The sequence below is a fragment of the Ascaphus truei genome, chromosome 9, assembly GCF_040206685.1.
Source record: "Ascaphus truei isolate aAscTru1 chromosome 9, aAscTru1.hap1, whole genome shotgun sequence".
In the NCBI taxonomy this organism is placed as follows: Eukaryota; Metazoa; Chordata; class Amphibia; order Anura; family Ascaphidae; genus Ascaphus; species Ascaphus truei.
Window position 1 is genome coordinate 49,169,893 of NC_134491.1, and position 22,446 is coordinate 49,192,338.

At 49.6% G+C, this 22,446-nt stretch overlaps 1 protein-coding gene across 1 annotated transcript in view; it reads right to left on the minus strand.

The window, feature by feature from the left end:
* Positions 1 to 22,446, minus strand: part of LIN52 (lin-52 DREAM MuvB core complex component) — a 53,743-nt gene that overhangs the window by 21,757 nt on the left and 9,540 nt on the right. Inside the window, exon 5 of the mRNA XM_075614732.1 lies at positions 19,858 to 19,941. Within this exon, the coding sequence (XP_075470847.1) occupies positions 19,858 to 19,941 (84 nt within the window). The remainder of the gene's footprint in view (positions 1 to 19,857; positions 19,942 to 22,446) is intronic.

Genomic DNA, 22,446 nt, shown 5'->3' on the forward strand with positions numbered 1-22,446 from the left:
CCTGACATCTCTTACACCTCATTGTACCTGGCATCTCGTACAGCTCACTGTACCTGGCATCTCTTACACCTCATTGTACCTGGCACCTCTTACACCTCATTGTACCTGACATCTCTTACACCTCATTGTACCTGACATTTCTTACACCTCATTGTACCTGGCATCTCTTACACCTCATTGTACCTGGCATCTCTTACACCTCATTGTACCTGGCATCTTACACCTCATTGTACCTGACATCTCTTACACCTCATTGTACCTGGCATCTCTTACACCTCATTGTACCTGACATCTCTTACACCTCATTGTACCTGGCATCCCTTACACCTCATTGTACCTGGCATCTCTTACACCTCATTGTACCTGGCATCTCTTACACCTCATTGTACCTGACATCTCTTATACCTCATTGTACTGGCATCTCTTACACCTCATTGTACCTGGCATCTCTTACACCTCATTGTACCTGACATCTCTTACACCTCATTGTACCTGGCATCTCTTACACCTCATTGTACCTGGCATCTCTTACACCTCATTGTACCTGGCACCTCTTACACCTCATTGTACCTGGCATCTCTTACAGCTCATTGTACCTGGCATCTCTTACACCTCATTGTACCTGGCACCTCTTACACCTCATTGTACCTGGCATCTCTTACAGCTCATTGTACCTGGCACCTCTTACACCTCATTGTACCTGGCATCTCTTACACCTCATTATACCTGGCATCTCTTACAGCTCATTGTACCTGGCATCTCTTACAGCTCATTGTACCTGGCATCTCTTACACCTCATTGTACCTGGCACCTCTTACACCTCATTGTACCTGACATCTCTTACACCTCATTGTACCTGGCATCTCTTACACCTCATTGTACCTGGCATCTCTTACACCTCATTGTACCTGGCATCTCTTACACCTCATTGTACCTGGCATCTCTTACAGCTCATTGTACCTGGCATCTCTTACAGCTCATTGTACCTGGCATCTCTTACACCTCATTGTACCTGGCACCTCTTACACCTCATTGTACCTGACATCTCTTACACCTCATTGTACCTGGCATCTCTTACACCTCATTGTACCTGGCATCTCTTACACCTCATTGTACCTGGCATCTCTTACACCTCATTGTACCTGGCATCTCTTACACCTCATTGTACCTGGCATCTCTTACAGCTCATTGTACCTGGCACCTCTTACACCTCATTGTACCTGGCACCTCTTACACCTCATTGTACCTGGCATCTCTTACACCTCATTGTACCTGGCATCTCTTACACCTCATTGTACTTGGCATCTCTTACAGCTCATTGTACCTGGCATCTCTTACACCTCATTGTACCTGGCATCTCTTACACCTCATTGTACCTGGCATCTCTTACAGCTCATTGTACCTGGCATCTCTTACACCTCATTGTACCTGGCATCTCTTACAGCTCATTGTACCTGGCATCTCTTACACCTCATTGTACCTGGCATCTCTTACACCTCATTGTACCTGGCATCTCTTACACCTCATTGTACCTGGCATCTCTTACAGCTCATTGTACCTGGCATCTCTTACACCTCATTGTACCTGGCATCTCTTACAGCTCATTGTACCTGGCATCTCTTACACCTCATTGTACCTGGCATCTCTTACACCTCATTGTACCTGGCATCTCTTACACCTCATTGTACCTGGCATCTCTTACACCTCATTGTACCTGGCATCTCTTAAACCTCATTGTACCTGGCACCTCTTACACCTCATTGTACCTGGCATCTCTTACACCTCATTGTACCTGGCATCTCTTACACCTCATTGTACCTGGCATCTCTTACACCTCCCGCTGCCACAGGAGGCAGGCGCTCTGTACAACCGCAGCTCGCTCTGCGCAACAGTGCTAATAAATAGTCCATCTCCTTCCCTAACACGGATTACAAGCAAATAAAGGTGTTAACAGCTTAAACTGTCCCCCCCCCTGTCCTCGGGGAGTCTCTGGCAGCGCGAGGGAGGAGCCCAGGAGAGGGTAATAATGCACACTGGTCCCCCCCACCCCCCACCCCGTGCTCCCCCCACACACACACTCATGCATCTTTACTGCCACAGATCCCAAGCTCCCAGGGATCCGGCTGCTGCCATTTCCTGCTACTCCTGAGTCTAATCTTTATTTAATGGATTTAGCATCTATCTTCAGCCGAGTGGTCCCTGGGGAAAAGCAGGAGGGTGGTGTGGTGGGGTACAGAAATCCCCCCCCCCCCCCCTTCTCTCTCATCCATCCGGCATCATGTTTGTGTTCAAAATTCAATTACCTCCTTATTGATACTTGAGCGAGATAGTTAAGCTGCAGACATGAAGCTCTGATTTCCCAAGGGGACAAGACCCTGTCTATTTTACTGCTCTGCTTCCCCCGGGGTGAATTCCTGAGGCGTCCATATTAATAGGTAATCAGTCACAATTCATTTATTAAACAGCCAGAATGGTTTCGCAGCCGCGTTTGATTAGCCACCAAAAAAAAAAGCCAATGAATTCTTAATCTATTTATGGAAATGTTCGTCTCTCCGAATCCTCTTTAGGACCGGGAGACTTTCGGGGACCTGGCCACCAAATGAAATCAAGTGGCCCAATTAAACTCACGAGTGACAGTGCAAAGCAGACTTGTAGCGCCCGTGCTCAGCACAGGGCTCTCTCTCCTGCACATGGGTGCACAGATAGTACCATATGGGCACACGCTGCCAATACCTTCCCAGTGTTACACACGGGACACCGCCTTCACAATTCCACCAGGTGGCGCTCTGCAGCTGTCAGTGTGGGAGTAAGGTGTGGGTGACAACATCTGTGCCACTGACGCTACCATTCAACAGCCACCCAACGTTAGAGGCTGAAGGGGTGGCTTAGTGACACGGACGTTGGGCAGATCACCGTCTCCCTGTGCCCCAGAATGTAAGCTCATTGGGGCAGGGGTGGTGTATCTATGCTGTGCACTATACGGTCACTGAGTTGCATTGGGAGAAAAGCTTATTATTAGAGCACTCTGGAGGGATCAGTTACGTATTGCCACAGACTCGCTAGAGAAAGCAATGCAGGCGCGTGCAGACCAGTCACTTGTGCACGGTGTCATGCGACTGTGAAAGGGGAGAGTGGAGAAGACTTCATGCTAACTGGAGAAGGAGCGGCTCAGTGAGTGAAGACACTGACTGGCACTGAGAGTTTAAAGCAGGGAGAGCCTGGTTCTATTCCCGGTGTCGGCTCCTTGTGACCTTGGGCAAGTCACTTTATCTCTCTGTGCCTCAGGCATCAAAAAATAGATTATAAGCTCCACGGGGCAGGGACCTGCGCCTGCAAAATGTCTCTGTAAAGCGCTGCGTACAACTAGCAGCGCTATTCCAGAACACGCTATTATTATTATTAACAAAATGACCTGGCATTATCTACCATATAAACCTTAAAACTCGCCTCTTAAATGAAGCATCCCAATAGCCTGCACTCGTGGTTACTGTCCCACAGTCACTCCTACCAACCACTGAGGCAAATCACTGCCACCTACTGCACTTATTCCCCCACCTGCTGTCTCTGAGTCTACCAACACACCACTTAGATTGTAAGCTCTCCGGGGCAGGGATTCCCTTTCCTATTGGCTGATTTTGTTTGTTGCACTTAATGTATTATAATTCCCTGTGCTGTATTGTCTGTGTTACGTGCAGGGGACACAGTGGAAGCTATATAAAGCTATACATACAAAGCCCTGGAGAAAAACTAACCAGACAGAGGAACTTAGAAGCTGCGCAAACACACATGCTGTGCGCCAGTTATTGCACAGACGTAATTACACAGCATGTGAAACCCACATACAGGACAGGGAGAGAGCATGGGATGAGTCCTCCCCCCCTGGAGAGGGAGTGTGGCATGTGTCCTTCCCCCGCTGGAGAGGACGCGTGGCATGGAGAGAAGGACGCGTGGCATGTGCCCCTCTAGAGGGTTGGGGCAGATCACTTGCCATTACAAACACAAGCTGCCCCTGGGGAGGCGCTGGTGATGACAATAAGCAGCCTACACTTGCACAATTAATTCAAAGGGAGCAGCTGAGGCAGCCACGTGCAGCAAGACAACCAACCCGCCCCTGCCAAGACCTCTGGCCCTCATTTCCTACTCTGAAAAAAGAGCTGCCACCCCTCGCACGACAGCTGGACGACCCCCAGGAGAGCAGAGGTTTAATCAACACTTCCTGCTCTATCCCTCACTGATTGCTCGCAAATGATGCGGCGGCTGCAGCAGGTGAGCACATGACAGGACTCCAAGCATTCACTTGATGCTCTGGACCTGGGGGGGAATCCTCATCAGCATATAAATGGCCCTGACTTTAACATGACCTGCTGGCAGAAAAAAAACAAAAAAACACTTCTTTATATCTAAAACATTAAGTTTTCCGGCTGCGGGAGTGACCTTGTGCCGCGCCAACACCGCAAGGTGCAGGTTCAATCCTCCCTGGGAAGATGTCAGGACTGGCGTAGGCTTGTCTCCGGACCCCGACATCCTTACGGGGAGAACGGATCCTGTACAGTTTGCAAACGGCTATATATAGTAGTACTGGGGGGGTTTTTTGGGGGGGGGGAGGAGGGGTTATAAATCAAAAGAGGAAGGTCAGACTGAAAGCGAAGCAGATGTGACATTTATATTGTGGTAACGTGGCCCTTCCTTCTGGTGAGATGCTGGCTGGAGATTTAATTACTGCATACTATTAACAGCAGGCACAGGGCTGTGGCTTTTACATTATATTTCTGCTTTTGCAGCGTCCATGCGAATATATCAGATCCTGAGAAGTCATTGACAACATTTCCACAATTTTAGCGTCATTTTATATTGGACGGTTGGTCCAACAAAGTGGAAAAAAGCGATTGTATATTTAAGTGCTGGATTAGAGGAGATTCCTACGGAAGCTGGACGCGCTGTGCCCAGAATGGCCTAAATCAGAAGTGGCCGATTCCAGTCCTCAAGGGCCAGCAACAGGTCAGGTTTTCAAGATATCCCTGCTGCAGCACAGGTGGCTCAATCAGTCCCAGCTTCAGCATAGGTGGCTTAATCAGTGGCTCAGAGCCACTGGTGCTGAAGCAGGGATATCCTAAAAACCTGACCAACGCCAGTCTTCAAGGGCCAGCAACAGGTCAGGTTTTCAGGATATCCCTGCTTCAACACGGGTGGCTCAATCAGTGGCTCAGGGACTGATTGAGCCACCTGTGCTGAAGCTGGGATATCCTAAAAACCTGACCTGTTGGTGGCCCTTGAGGACTGGAGTTGTCCGCCCCTGATCTAAATTAAGACTTCACTTTTAATCTCCACATACGACCTCATTAAAATATATCTTGCTTAAAAACAGACAACACCTAACAATTCAGATGACCGCTGTAAAACAATGGTTTATAGCAGTGTGGGTTATTAGAATTGGGAACGTTGCTCGATCCTATTACACATGACGTCCGACATCTTCTAGTGTCCCACAATGCAGTGGGAGAGGAGGCAGCGAAACCAGCCAGTGACTGATTTAGACCATCTCCCTACCACTGATCTACTATATATCTGGGAACGTGGTGTGTCCATTTGTCCAGTATGCATTTGGACACCTCTTCCGATTGTAAGTTCTTCGGGGCAGGGAATCCGCACCTTTCATATTACTGTCAAGTCTGAAGCGTTCATTTCCACTGCGTGTTACATTGTTATCATACATGTATGGCCACGGTTATAGTGGCCACGGGTGCGACGGAGCGCATGACATCTTGTGCGCCTGTCGCTCGCGTGAAACCTGCAGAGGTCCGAGGCGACAAGAAAGTGTGGCGGAGGCGTCACGTGAGCGGGTCACCCTCATTGGCTGACCACAGCACGACCTGACCATCGCGCAACAAAAACAAAATTGTTTGTCTTCGACAATCGCGCACGTGCTTCATAGTGCGCGCTGTGGGCGGCCTCAGAAGAGGTCTGTCGCTCCCACTATAATCGCGGCCTATTACTGCTGTGCTATATAAATAAAGATATGTACATATTGTAACCACATTTTGCATGATGGATCCTGAGACCAAGGAGCAGGTGTTTGCTGATGTCATTTCTGAATTGTATCCAAACAGACAATGACATCACTGATGACATCACAACACGATCCCATCACACAATCCTCAAGCTGCCTCTTAATCTTTGTCACTCTGAAAATTCAATTTGCAACGTTAGCAAAAAAATACAGGAGCAGCCAAAGTTCTTCCAGAGTGAGAGATCAGTGTGTGGGGACGAGCGTGCAATGTCCCGCACACACGCAGCATTCGGGGCTCTCTGTGTTTGGGGACGAGCGTGCAATGTCCCGCACACACGCAGCATTCGGGGCTCTCTGTGTTTGGGGACGAGCGAGCAATGTACCGCACACACGCAGCATTCGGGGCTCTCTGTGTTTGGGGACGAGCGTGCAATGTCCCGCACACACGCAGCATTCGGGGCTCTCTGTGTTTGGGGACGAGCGTGCAATGTCACACACATGCAGCATTCGGGGCTCTCTGTGTTTGGGGACGAGCGTGCAATGTCCCGCACACACGCAGCATTCGGGGCTCTCTGTGTGTGGGGACGAGCGAGCAATGTCACACACATGCAGCATTAGGGGCTCTATGTGTTTGGGGGCTCGTCCAATGTCCCGCACACACGCAGCATTAGGGGCTCTCTGTGTTTGGGGACGAGCGTGCAATGTCACACACATGCAGCATTAGAGGCTCTCTGTGTTTGGGGACGAGCGTGCAATGTCCCGCACACATGCAGCATTAGAGGCTCTCTGTGTTTGGGGACGAGCGTACAATGTCCCGCACACACGCAGCATTAGAGGCTCTCTGTGTTTGGGGACGAGCGTGCAATGTCCCGCACACACACACGCAGCATTAGGGGCTCTATGTGTTTGGGGACGAGCGTGCAATGTCTCACACACAGCATTAGAGGCTCTCTGTGTTTGGGGACGAGCGTGCAATGTCTCACACACAGCATTAGAGGCTCTCTGTGTTTGGGGACGAGCGTACAATGTCCCGCACACATGCAGCATTAGAGGCTCTCTGTGTTTGGGGACGAGCGTACAATGTCCCGCACACACGCAGCATTAGGGGCTCTATGTGTTTGGGGGCGAGCGTGCAATGTCTCACACACAGCATTAGAGGCTCTCTGTGTTTGGGGACGAGCGTGCAATGTCTCACACACAGCATTAGAGGCTCTCTGTGTTTGGGGACGAGCGTACAATGTCCCGCACACATGCAGCATTAGAGGCTCTCTGTGTTTGGGGACGAGCGTACAATGTCCCACACACGCAGCATTAGAGGCTCTCTGTGTTTGGGGACGAGCGTACAATGTCCCGCACACACGCAGCATTAGAGGCTCTCTGTGTTTGGGGACGAGCGTACAATGTCCCGCACACATGCAGCATTCGGGACTCTGTGTTTGGGGACGAGCGTACAATGTCCCGCACACATGCAGCATTAGAGGCTCTCTGTGTTTGGGGACGAGCGTACAATGTCCCGCACACATGCAGCATTAGAGGCTCTCTGTGTTTGGGGACGAGCGTACAATGTCCCGCACACACGCAGCATTAGAGGCTCTCTGTGTTTGGGGACGAGCGTACAATGTCCCGCACACATGCAGCATTAGAGGCTCTCTGTGTTTGGGGACGAGCGTGCAATGTCCCGCACACATGCAGCATTCGGGGCTCTCTGTGTGTGGGGACGAGCGAGCAATGTCACACACATGCAGCATTAGGGGCTCTATGTGTTTGGGGGCTCGTCCAATGTCCCGCACACACGCAGCATTAGGGGCTCTATGTGTTTGGGGACGAGCGTGCAATGTCACACACATGCAGCATTAGAGGCTCTCTGTGTTTGGGGACGAGCGTGCAATGTCCCGCACACATGCAGCATTAGAGGCTCTCTGTGTTTGGGGACGAGCGTACAATGTCCCGCACACACGCAGCATTAGAGGCTCTCTGTGTTTGGGGACGAGCGTGCAATGTCCCGCACACACACACGCAGCATTAGGGGCTCTATGTGTTTGGGGACGAGCGTGCAATGTCTCACACACAGCATTAGAGGCTCTCTGTGTTTGGGGACGAGCGTGCAATGTCCCGCACACACGCAGCATTAGGGGCTCTATGTGTTTGGGGGCGAGCGTGCAATGTCTCACACACAGCATTAGAGGCTCTCTGTGTTTGGGGACGAGCGTACAATGTCCCGCACACACACAGCATTAGAGGCTCTCTGTGTTTGGGGACGAGCGTACAATGTCCCACACACGCAGCATTAGAGGCTCTCTGTGTTTGGGGACGAGCGTACAATGTCCCGCACACATGCAGCATTAGAGGCTCTCTGTGTTTGAGGACGAGCGTACAATGTCCCACACACGCAGCATTAGAGGCTCTCTGTGTTTGGGGACGAGCGTACAATGTCCCGCACACACGCAGCATTAGAGGCTCTCTGTGTTTGGGGACGAGCGTACAATGTCCCGCACACATGCAGCATTAGAGGCTCTCTGTGTTTGGGGACGAGCGTACAATGTCCCGCACACATGCAGCATTAGAGGCTCTCTGTGTTTGGGGACGAGCGTACAATGTCCCGCACACACGCAGCATTAGAGGCTCTCTGTGTTTGGGGACGAGCGTACAATGTCCCGCACACACGCAGCATTCGGGACTCTGTGTTTGGGGACGAGCGTACAATGTCCCGCACACATGCAGCATTAGAGGCTCTCTGTGTTTGGGGACGAGCGTACAATGTCCCGCACACATGCAGCATTAGAGGCTCTCTGTGTTTGGGGACGAGCGTACAATGTCCCGCACACACGCAGCATTAGAGGCTCTCTGTGTTTGGGGACGAGCGTACAATGTCCCGCACACACGCAGCATTAGAGGCTCTCTGTGTTTGGGGACGAGCGTACAATGTCCCGCACACATGCAGCATTAGAGGCTCTCTGTGTTTGGGGACGAGCGTACAATGTCCCGCACACACGCAGCATTAGAGGCTCTCTGTGTTTGGGGACGAGCGTACAATGTCCCGCACACATGCAGCATTAGAGGCTCTCTGTGTTTGGGGACGAGCGTACAATGTCCCGCACACACGCAGCATTAGAGGCTCTCTGTGTTTGGGGACGAGCGTACAATGTCCCGCACACATGCAGCATTAGAGGCTCTCTGTGTTTGGGGACGAGCGTACAATGTCCCGCACACACGCAGCATTAGAGGCTCTCTGTGTTTGGGGACGAGCGTACAATGTCCCGCACACACGCAGCATTAGAGGCTCTCTGTGTTTGGGGACGAGCGTGCAATGTCTCACACACACGCAGCATTAGAGGCTCTCTGTGTTTGGGGACGAGCGTACAATGTCCCGCACACATGCAGCATTAGAGGCTCTCTGTGTTTGGGGACGAGCGTACAATGTCCCGCACACATGCAGCATTAGAGGCTCTCTGTGTTTGGGGACGAGCGTACAATGTCCCGCACACATGCAGCATTAGAGGCTCTCTGTGTTTGGGGACGAGCGTACAATGTCCCGCACACACGCAGCATTAGAGGCTCTCTGTGTTTGGGGACGAGCGTACAATGTCACACACATGCAGCATTAGAGGCTCTCTGTGTTTGGGGACGAGCGTACAATGTCCCGCACACATGAAGCATTAGAGGCTCTCTGTGTTTGGAGACGAGCGTACAATGTCCCGCACACATGCAGCATTAGAGGCTCTCTGTGTTTGGGGACGAGCGTACAATGTCCCGCACACACGCAGCGTTAGAGGCTCTCTATCGAACACTTCAGGACCTCCGAGGCAATGAAACAATTATGGGTGCAGTTGTTGTCTTAACAGTGGATTTCGCATTAAGAAACTAAAAACTGTAATTATTCATGAATAAATCTGCGTATTTTTTTGGTTTCTTAGCATTGCCGAGCGACGCCCGGTATTTCAGCTCGTACATTATAAACACAGGTCTTTATGTTTTAATAAAATGTTTGCGCACTAGGCCTCAGCCCAGGTACAGTATATACCGTACGTGGAGAATGCAATGCTAGACTGTGATAGTATACGGTCTGACCTCTCTCATATCCCACGTTGTTACCCTCATTTAGGTTTCTAGGGGTTAGAATTTACACTTAGTAATGTGATTTTATTTTTTTTAGCACTTCTATCTAAAAGAAAAAGGGTACAGTATTTGAATTGTGATTACACTAGAGTATACGACTGTTGGTTTCTTATATACCTTTTATATGAAGTCACACGTTAAACAAAAATGTCACTAGGGCTGTCCATACATATAGTCCCTCTTGCTGCCGTCAGTCTGAGGGACTCCACACACCCCTCTACGCGTTTCGAGACTGTTCCCGTGGAGTTTGCAGGCGGAGGTTGTGCAGGGCTCATCGCTTCTCCTTGCCTGGCTGGGTATGTACATAGATCGGTTCTGGATCCTTTCCCGGTACTAGTGTGGAAGCGGCATTGTCCTGCCTCATCCCTCCGCCGTCTGCTGGTTAAAGCCTGTTTTTAACCCCCCACTTTTAACCCCTTTTTTAATTCTTTGTCATTTTGGTTTGTTGTTTTTTGGTATTCCCTTATATCGTGATATACTATTATCATTAAAGAGTCATTGTCCCTTAGTGCGTCTGTCTGTCATTTCTTTTTATATGAAGTCACAGCTGAAAATGTGAGATGGAGAAGTTGGGGTGTGGAGATTGGGGTTCCTCTCCCCTTTAGGTGCAGCGATTTCTGGGGGCTGGAGAATTTGGGGTGTGAGAGATTGGGGTTCCTCTCCCCTTTAGGTTCATTGATTTCTGGGCGCTGCAGACATTGGGGCGTGTGAGATTGGGGTTCCTCTCCCCTATAGATTCAGCGATTTCTGCGTGCTGAGCCCAGCACTGAGTTAAAGAGCGCACCTGGTTACTTAATAGTCTGATATTAAACACCTTTTTATTATACTTATTCTCAAACACGTTTGGTTCTTTATTAATAATAACAATCCTACTTCTTGCTGGCACTTCGGTTTTTGGGCACAATTAGGCACTTATTTAGTATACAGTCCTAAGAATGTGTTTCTATGCACATTATTCTTATTTCAAAAGGACGAAACTATACTTTCTCTAGTAAGGAGACCAATAGGATTCTAGTTCAACCGGATTCAACTACACTTAGTCTGCAAACTTAGAGTGTAAGCTCTGCGGGGCAGGGACTCCCTTTCATGTCAGAAGCGCTTATTCCCACTGTGTTATATTATTATGTCCCGTATATTACTGCTGGGGCGCGCTACGTGCATGGATGGCGCTATATAAAGTTGCACATACATAAGCGATTTGAGGAACTCGCTGTAAGTTCCTACTACAATACAGGTTACATCAGTGTAATAAGATTAAACAACATTTACAATTGTAATAATGCTCCAGACCTTGCTTTTTAAATAATGATTGTAATGGTTGGATTGTGTTTGCCGTGTAAGAGGCAGTATATGGAGATTAGAATTGAAGTGCTGATTTAGGAAGAAACGTGTCAGTGTACATTGTATTTATAGGGATTTTCCTTCTTGGACTATTTGATGAACCTACCTATCATGTATCATAACAATCGAATAAGAGGCTGAGCGAGTCCTTTTCTGTAGTTACTATTGCATATTTAATAAGTTTTCTGGGAATATAGCGGCTGTTATAACATTCACTGTTTGTTCTATAATGAGGCCCTCAGCCTTCTGCCTCTGACAAGGAACCTGCTCTAAACGTAATGTGGTCTCAATCCTGTGCCACGCTCTGCTGTCCCGAACTCCGGTATAACCAAAAGGAGAGCCCTATATCAGATAGGGACACGCGGGACAGTTACAGCTCCGTCACACAGTGTGTATATATCGGATAGGGACACGCAGGACAGTTACAGCTCTGTCACACAGTGTGTATATATCGGATAGGGACACGCGGGACAGTTACAGCTCCGTCACAGTGTGTATATATCGGATAGGGACACGCGGGACAGTTACAGCTCCGTCACACAGTGTGTATATATCGGATAGGGACACGCGGGACAGTTACAGCTCTGTCACACAGTGTGTATATATCGGATAGGGACACGCAGGACAGTTACAGCTCCGTCACAGTGTGTATATATCGGATAGGGACACGCGGGACAGTTACAGCTCTGTCACACAGTGTGTATATATCGGATAGGGACACGCAGGACAGTTACAGCTCCGTCACACAGTGTGTATATATCGGATAGGGACACGCAGGACAGTTACAGCTCCGTCACAGTGTGTATATATCGGATAGGGACACGCAGGACAGTTACAGCTCCGTCACAGTGTGTATATATCGGATAGGGACACGCGGGACAGTTACAGCTCTGTCACACAGTGTGTATATATCGGATAGGGACACGCAGGACAGTTACAGCTCCGTCACACAGTGTGTATATATCGGATAGGGACACGCAGGACAGTTACAGCTCCGTCACAGTGTGTATATATCGGATAGGGACACGCAGGACAGTTACAGCTCCGTCACAGTGTGTATATATCGGATAGGGACACGCGGGACAGTTACAGCTCCGTCACAGTGTGTATATCAGATAGGGACACGCAGGACAGTTACAGCTTTGTCACACAGTGTGTATATATCGGATAGGGACACGTAGGACAGTTACAGCTCCGTCACAGTGTGTATATATCAGATAGGGACACGCGGGACAGTTACAGCTCCGTCACACAGTGTGTATATATCGGATAGGGACACGCAGGACAGTTACAGCTCCGTCACACAGTGTGTATATCAGATAGGGACTCACAGGACAGTTACAGCTCCGTCACAGTGTGTATATATCAGATAGGGACACGCAGGACAGTTACAGCTCCGTCACACAGTGTGTATATCAGATAGGGACATGTGAGACAGTTACAGCTCCGTCACACAGTGTGTATATATCGGATAGGGACACGCAGGACAGTTACAGCTCCGTCACACAGTGTGTATATCAGATAGGGACACGGAGGACAGTTACAGCTCCGTCACAGTGTGTATATCAGATAGGGACACGCAGGACAGTTACAGCTCCGTCACACAGTGTGTATATATCGGATAGGGACACGCAGGACAGTTACAGCTCCGTCACACAGTGTGTATATCAGATAGGGACACGCAGGACAGTTACAGCTCCGTCACACAGTGTGTATATCAGATAGGGACACGCAGGACAGTTACAGCTCCGTCACACAGTGTGTATATCAGATAGGGACACGCAGGACAGTTACAGCTCCGTCACACAGTGTGTATATCAGATAGGGACACGCAGGACAGTTACAGCTCCGTCACAAAGTGTGTATATCAGATAGGGACACGTGGGATAGCTGTGACTAACGCTGCGTATATGAGACGTGACCGGTGGATCAGTTAGAGCTTTGCAACATATAACATGGAGTTCGTGCGCATCAGTAAGACCCCGACTTCAGAGGAATGAGTGGATTACACCCCCGTTACCCTCAGGATGACATAGTCCTGATTTGGGCGCACAGGACAATGCCTGACGTTAGTAGTAAATCTCCTGCGCTGGGTTGAGACGCTGTGGTTCTGAGTTTGGATATTTTAGTGCCTCTTTCTAAAGTGCTCCCCTTACTTTCCCCCAGAGGGACCTGTATAGCAGACAGGCCTGTGACAGCGATACAATTGCTGACACACAAACACACTTTATAGGCTTCAGGTTTATCTCTGCTGTAAATTCAAATTCTCTCTCCAATCCCATCCGGCAGTCAGAATGAAATTGCAGATAATGAAAAAGTTCAGGAAATTTACAGTGTGTCGGAAACCTCGGAGAGCCAGAACAAATTAAAGAACTGCCGGGGCATAAATCAGCGCGGACAATTAGAACTTCCCAAGCCTTCGTTCCCCTCACAAATGATTCAGAATCCAATGGATCGGATGAAAAGCAGAGGTCGCCACTTCTGCGCCAGGCTCGGCTAACTAAAGCCAGAATTAGCTCTTTACCAACTGTGCACCTGATCGGGCTGGTTGCAGAACGGGATGGATAGGAAAGATGCGGAGACTGAACATTGTGATCAGATAGAACAGGGGGGCTTAATGCCAGTCCTCCCCCAAACAGGTCAGGTTTTCAGGATATCCCTGCTTCAGCACAGGTGGCTCAATCAGAGGCTCAGTCGAAGCCACCTGTGCTGGAGCAGGGATATCTTGAAAACCTGAAAGGTTGGCGGGTCTTGAGGATTCGAGCTGAGCCCCCCTGACATAGAACTATCAATCACCCCCAATTAACCCTGCGAGTGCCTGTGACGCCGGCAAAGCTTTGCAGAAATTATTATTTGAATGCCTCTGGAGCAGAGGAGGAGGAGGAGGGGGGAGGGGGGGAAGAGGTGTTTAATCAAAGGGCAGGAGTATCAAATCGGGGAATTATATACAGACACGTTAACTCTTCTCTCCCCACACGATCTCTCCACGTCGCCTCCCCTGCAAGTCAGGGAGCTGCCTCTGCACCCGCTGTTAACTGTGGATCCCGATAAAAATTCAAACACCTCAAGGTTTATTGCAGCGTATTTTCTCCGCCAAAGAAAACGCAGAAATAAAACTCGGGTGTTCATAAAAAATAAAAAAAAAGTAAGAATCCCAGACACGATTTACAGTGTTTTCATAGCCGGGATGTGCTGGGCTGTAAAATCTTTCTGGCCAGAGTTCCCCGGCGGTGTCATCCAGAAACAACACAGCCATAAATACAGTGTCTCTTCCAGGCAATCACACAGGGAGATGTGCACGGCGCACGCTGCGTCGGGACGCAGAAAGGGACACCCCATTTACTGCAGGGAAGACACCGCGAGCTCCCCCGAGACCACTCGGAAAGCACAATAAAGACACAAAACCTAGAACCGAAAATGAAACCTTCACCGTGGGGATTTACACCGACTGGATGGACAGTTCCCTAAATGTGTCTCCTAGACCTGTGCGATACCTACAGCTCCATATGGAAACCAACAGAAATAAGTGCGTGTTCACCTACACGTCGCCCCTTAATATCAGCTCCCTGCCTGGGAAGTATTTGAATAAGAGGAGATCACTGCACATCGCCCTGGGGAGGGGCATTCCCTGAGAGACCGGGCGGTAGCACTACGTACTCTATTACAGGAACTCTCCCAATTGGAGAGATTGTGTGCATCGCACGGTAACCGCTGGATATTATATCCAACCCAGCCAGATCTGTTCGCTGATAATTATATTATTATTATTATTATTGGACAGAAATTCAGCACAGGAAAGAAAATCTAAAAATTAGGGGTGGTCAGGTTTTCAGGATATCCCTGCTTCAGCACAGGTTGCTTAATTTGTGACTCAGGCCAGACCTGTGCTGAAGCAGGGATACCTAAAAACCTGATCTGTTGCAGGCACTTGAGGACAGGAGTTGGCAGCTCCTGATCTAAATGTTCTCCAGCTGCCCTCCAGTGGCGGATTCTTAGAACTGCAGTCAGTGTAAAAGAACAGTGTGTTGCGACACAAATGAAGCGACCTGCAGTAAATGATCCAGTCTGTATAATCACCACAAACACTTCCCAGAATCATTAGTGGAGCACGCCACTCATTCCAAAAGTAGGAGATACATTATGTCACACACTCCAGCCAAAGTAGTGGGCTGAACGTTACTTCCCGTTGTTACTCAAAACAAACATGGCAACCGGGTACAAGTCTGTGCTATTTGTTCATTTCCATTTCCATTATTGCATATTAAGCCATGACATGGAGTTGCGTTGGGACAGACGAGGGCTTCTCTGTCATCTTCTGTTAATTCAGATTGACACGTGTCCCTTTCACTCAGCAATGAGGGCGCAATACCTCCCTCCCGTATCTGTCCCTTAGAATACCTGGGACACGAGAGATTGACATCCCAGTAATATTACAGCTTAATATCCATGGCATGTTTACTGGTGATTACAACCTGCCGAGTCGTCATTACACAAACACTGTACTGTGGATGCTTTCTTAGAGTGCATTAGTTGCAGCCAATACATGTTAACTAAGGTACTTATTCTACAACATAGAGGGTACTCTGATCATACACCTCCCACATGTATTCAGCGCAGAAAGGGTTAACATTGACAATCACTTACCTTAGGCGCCGCTATATATACCGCCCAGATTCTATGACTCAGCCTTGAGAAAGTGTTTTGCACGCGAAACGTGCGCGTCGGCACCAATAGCAGACGTGCACGCGCAGGTTCACTCACACACCGCTTCCACGGTCATCGCACGGCGATTAGTTGCGGTTCCCTGCTCCTGCACTACACAGACTTCATGCACTGTCCAGACGGGCACGAGGGGTCTCATTTTAGGTTTTTGGAAGAGAATAGTATTTACTGTAGTATGGCAATAGTGACACATTCATAAATACGGGATGCCATTTGTAGGTTTTTTCTTAACCTTAGCTAGCCTACCAGTCTATCTGGCAGACTTACATCAAGTACATCAGCTTTGCGACGATCCACACTTGTCAGTGTGTCAGCATACACAGGTAGAGAGAGCCTTTTTCTGTGATCTTGTTCTTGCAGTATCCAGCGACACTGCTACAGATTCCTTACTGACTAGAGGTTTCTGTTATTACAAGCTACCGTGCAAGACTGCAGCCAGCACTCATCCATGTGACTGCAATCACTACCTAACCACGGGCAACTAACAAGGTGACTGTAGGACACACTGCTTACTACGACCAGCTGATTACATCCTCCCTCTCCTTAACCACCAATTAATGTGGATCCCGTTCATTATGGGCTCTATGAGGGATTTGTAGAATATTTCCTTCTTCACTTCCCTATATTCATAGGATCCAGAGTGCTTTATTACTACACTAGACTCTGTACGTCTTATGTGTCATGTTAACACCCTACTTTTTAGTTTATTGTGATAAATTAAAATACATTTTAACTTCCACATAAATCATTCAGACTGGGGGCTCGAGTGCTTTCTTTGGGGTTTCTTTTCTCTACCTCGTCTCATGATTCACTACCTAGCCAAGAGCACCGCCACCAACCTACATTAAGCTGAAGCAGGGGCACCCTGTCTCTAACAATTCAGATTGACCTGGAACACAAATCCCTGGCACCTGTATTGGCCTCGGGCCGCCCAGGAGAAATGTAGAGTTGTCAGAGCTCGAGGTGTATTTTAACTTTTAACAATGGAGATCACTTTATAGATAGAGCCGGCACAGAAGTTTCCAAACCTCACAGGTCTCCTCTTCCTTTGTACGGTCAAGCGAAGAAATCGTGAAAAGCAGTGTTTCATATACGTCACTTTTGTGTAAGCAGATGAACGCACTCACTAACGCGTACAATTAACCATAGCAGGCGATCACTCACTAACGCGTACAATTAACCATAGCAGGCGATCACTCACTAACGCGTACAATTAACCATAGCAGGCGATCACTCACTAACGCGTACAATTAACCATAGCAGGCGATCACTCACTAACGCGTACAATTAACCATAGCAGGCGATCACTCACTAACGCGTACAATTAACCATAGCGGGCGATCACTCACTAACGCGCACAATTAACCATAGCAGGCGATCACTCACTAACGCGTACAATTAACCATAGCGGGCGATCACTCACTAACGCGTACAATTAACCATAGCAGGCATTCACTCACTAACGCGCACAATTAACCATAGCAGGCAGTCACTCACAAACGCGTACAATTAACCATAGCAGGCAGTCACTCACTAACGCGCACAATTAACCATAGCAGGCATTCACTCACTAACGCGTACAATTAACCATAGCGGGCGATCACTCACTAACGCGTACAATTAACCATAGCGGGCGATCACTCACTAACGCGTACAATTAACCATAGCAGGCAGTCACTCACAAACGCGTACAATTAACCATAGCAGGCAGTCACTCACTAACGCGCACAATTAACCATAGCAGGCAGTCACTCACTAACGCGCACAATTAACCATAGCAGGCAGTCACTCACTGACGCGTACAATTAACCATAGCAGGCAGTCACTCACTAACGCGCACAATTAACCATAGCAGGCAGTCACTCACTAACGCGCACAATTAACCATAGCAGGCAGTCACTCACTAACGCGTACAATTAACCATAGCAGGCAGTCACTCACTGACGCGTACAATTAACCATAGCAGGCAGTCACTCACTGACGCGTACAATTAACCATAGCGGGCAGTCACTCACTAACACGTACAATTAACCATAGCGGGCAGTCACTCACTAACGCGTACAATTAACCATAGCGGGCAGTCACTCACTAACGCGTACAATTAACCATAGCGGGCAGTCACTCACTAACGCGTACAATTAACCATAGCGGGCATTCACTCACTAACGCGTACAATTAACCATAGCAGGCAGTCACTCACTGACGCGAACAATTAACCATAGCAGGCAGTCACTCACTGACGCGTACAATTAACCATAGCAGGCAGTCACTCACTAACGCGTACAATTAACCATAGCAGGCAGTCACTCACTGACGCGTACAATTAACCATAGCAGGCAGACACTCACTGACGCGTACAATTAACCATAGCAGGCAGTCACTCACTAACGCGTACAATTAACCATAGCAGGCAGTCACTCACTAACGCGCACAATTAACCATAGCAGGCAGTCACTCACTAACGCGTACAATTAACCATAGCAGGCAGTCACTCACTAACGCGTACAATTAACCATAGCAGGCACTCACTAACGCGCACAATTAACCATAGCGGGCAGTCACTCACTAACGCGCACAATTAACCATAGCTAGCAGTCACTCACTAACGCGTACAATTAACCATAGCGGGCGATCACGGGCGGGTCGCTGTGCTGGTCCTTTCTTCCATGGAGTAACACAGGAGGGAGAGGGAGTAGGAGCATGATAACTACTTGTTCCAATAAAAGGTATGTTACAGGCTTCCCAACCTCTCAGGGTCAGGGTAACCCGATGAAGGACCCCGAGAGGTTGGGAAGCTTGTAACATAACTACTTGTTGGTCCAATAAAAGGCATCACACCCCCTCCTCCCTCTCCCTGCTTTGTTATTACAATTAACCAGACTCTCACAATATATTAACAAACAGGTTTCTCCTGAAACTCCCTGTACAGTGCAGAGTTTGTGTTTATAACTAGTCTATATTCTAGTGTTGTGCATTATTATTTTTTAATTATGTAAGCATCAGCACCGAGCTTCACAGAATCCCCAGGAAGAGAAATGAATATACATGGAATTCGCAGAATCCTCGTACTAAGTGAATAAGAGCAGCGAGAAGTAAACTGTGGGAGAAAGGAATCAGTCAGAGAGAGATGGGAGTGCTACTTGGGATACCAAGAGGCGATAGAAATGCCAAGAGGGTAAGAGCCAATTAAGATGTTAAAGTTGTATTTCCCAGATTAATGTCATATAACGAGCGGCTTTCACCGGAGGTTTGAAGAACTGAACAGAGCGTTCATGGTGAGCACGGAATGAAAAGGTGAGAATACAGTGCGGTGATCGCAGAGCGAGGGGCAATGCACAGGAAATAAGGGGGCGTCGGAGAGCAGAATACCTGGAAAGAGTGGAGGAGTCCCTCGTATTTTACACATGTAAGTATGTATATCTTTATTTGTACAGCGTTTTCCATGTATATAGCGTTCCAGAGGTGTGGGGCAGTGAGGTTTTAGGTGGGAGAGGGCTTTAGATACAAAATGGGGAGACAGAAGACATCCTTAAGCAGAACACAAGTCAAGCAGGTATATAGCGAGCTACATAAGGAGGGACAGGAGTGTACAGGAAGATGTTAGGGGGTAGGAGCTCACAAAGCACTAAGTCAGCATGTCACTGAGTATGGGGGCCGTGACTTGTACTCACACTCATCCAGTCCGAGCTGATAGGCCAGGTTCTGCAAGCCTCGCACCTTCTCCATTAGGTTGGCAGTGGTCAGGCTTCCCAACTCTGCAAATAGACAGTAAGGGATGTTATAGGCAGACTGCTCTCCCGGTGTAACACAGCTTAAACCCCTGCGGGGGATTCTCAGCACATGCATTGCACTGGCATGTATTAGAGAAGATAAGAAATTCTAAGCCGTGTGTGTGTGTGTGTGCGTGGCACCGGCTTCTCAGCCTTAAATGCTGTACGTGTGTGTGTGTGTGTGTGTACGTGGCGCAGGCTTCTCAGCCTTCTATGCCGTGTGTGTGTGTGTGCGTGCGTGGCACAGGCTTCTCAGCCTTCTATGCCGTGTGTGTGTGTGCGTGGCACAGGCTTCTCAGTCTTCTATGCCGTGTGTGTGTGTGGCACCGGCTTCTCAGCCTTCTATGCCGTGTGTGTGCGTGCGTGGCACAGGCTTCTCAGCCTTCTATGCCGTGTGTGTGTGTGTGTGTGCGTGGCACAGGCTTCTCAGCCTTCTATGCCGTGTGTGTGTGCGTGGCACAGGCTTCTCAGTCTTCTATGCCGTGTGTGTGTGTGCGTGGCACAGGCTTCTCAGTCTTCTATGCCATGTGTGTGTGTGCGTGGCACAGGCTTCTCAGCCTTCTATGCCGTGTGTGTGTGTGTGCGTGGCACAGGCTTCTCAGTCTTCTATGCCGTGTGTGTATGTGCGTGGCACAGGCTCCTCAGCCTTCTATGCCATGTGTGTGTGCGTGGCGCAGGCTTCTCAGCCTTCTATGCCGTGTGTGTGTGTGCGTGGCGCAGGCTTCTCAGCCTTCTATGCCGTGTGTGTGTGTGTGTGTGTGTGCGTGGCACAGGCTTCTCAGTCTTCTATGACGTGTGTGCGTGGCACAGGCTTCTCAGCCTTCTATGCCGTGTGTGTGTGTGCGTGGCACAGGCTTCTCAGCCTTCTATGCCGTGTGTGTGTGTGTGCGTGGCACAGGCTTCTCAGCCTTCTATGCCGTGTGTGTGTGCGTGGCACAGGCTTCTCAGCCTTCTATGCCGTGTGTGTGTGTGCGTGGCACAGGCTTCTCAGCCTTCTATGCCGTGTGTATATGTGCGTGGCACAGGCTTCTCTGCCTTCTATGCCGTGTGTGTGTGTGTGGCACCGGCTTCTCAGCCTTCTATGCCGTGTGTGTGTGTGCGTGGCACAGGCTTCTCAGCCTTCTATGCCGTGTGTGTGTGCGTGGCACAGGCTTCTCAGCCTTCTATGCCGTGTGTGTGTGTGTGCGTGGCACAGGCTTTTCAGTCTTCTATGCCGCGTGTGTGTGTGCGTGGCACAGGCTTCTCAGTCTTCTATGCCGTGCGTGTGTGTGCGTGCGTGGCACCGGCTTCTCAGTCTTCTATGCCGTGCGTGTGTGTGCGTGGCACCGGCTTCTCAGTCTTCTATGCCGTGTGTGTGTGTGCGTGGCACAGGCTTCTCAGTCTTCTATGCCGTGTGTGTATGTGCGTGGCACAGGCTTCTCAGTCTTCTATGCCGTGTGTGTGTGTGCGTGGCGCAGGCTTCTCAGCCTTCTATGCCGTGTGTGTGTGTGCGTGGCGCAGGCTTCTCAGCCTTCTATGCCGTGTGTGTGTGTGCGAGGCACAGGCTTCTCAGCCTTCTATGCCGCGTGTGTGTGTGCGTGGCACAGGCTTCTCAGCCTTCTACGCCGTGTGTGTGCGTGGCACAGGCTTATCAGCCTTCTATGCCGTGTGTGTATGTGCGTGGCACAGGCTTCTCAGCCTTCTATGCCGTGCGTGTGTGTGCGTGGCACAGGCTTCTCAGCTTTCTATGCTGTGTGTGTGTGTGTGCGTGGCACAGGCTTCTCAGCCTTCTATGCCGTATGTGTGTGCGTGGCACAGGCTTCTCAGCCTTCTATGCCGTGTGTGTGTGCGTGGCGCAGGCTTCTCAGCCTTCTATGCCGTGTGTGTGTGCGTGGCGCAGGCTTCTCAGCCTTCTATGCCGTGTGTGTGTGTGCGTGGCGCAGGCTTCTCAGCCTTCTATGCCGTGTGTGTGTGTGGCACAGGCTTCTCAGCCTTCTATGCCGTGTGTGTGTGTGCGTGGCGCAGGCTTCTCAGCCTTCTATGCCGTGTGTGTGTGCGTGGCACAGGCTTCTCAGTCTTCTATGCCGTGTGTGTGTGTGTGTGTGCGTGGCACAGGCTTCTCAGTCTTCTATGCCGCGTGTGTGTGCGTGCGTGGCACAGGCTTCTCAGTCTTCTATGCCGTGCGTGTGTGTGCGTGGCACAGGCTTCTCAGTCTTCTATGCCGTGTGTGTGTGTGCGTGGCACAGGCTTCTCAGTCTTCTATGCCGTGTGTGTATGTGCGTGGCACAGGCTTCTCAGTCTTCTATGCCGTGTGTGTGTGTGTGTGGCACAGGCTTCTCAGTCTTCTACGCCGTGCGTGTGTGTGCGTGGCACAGGCTTCTCAGTCTTCTATGCCGTGCGTGTGTGTGCGTGGCACAGGCTTCTCAGTCTTCTATGCCGTGTGTGTGTGTGCGTGGCACAGGCTTCTCAGTCTTCTATGCCGTGCGTGTGTGTGTGTGCGTGCGTGGCACC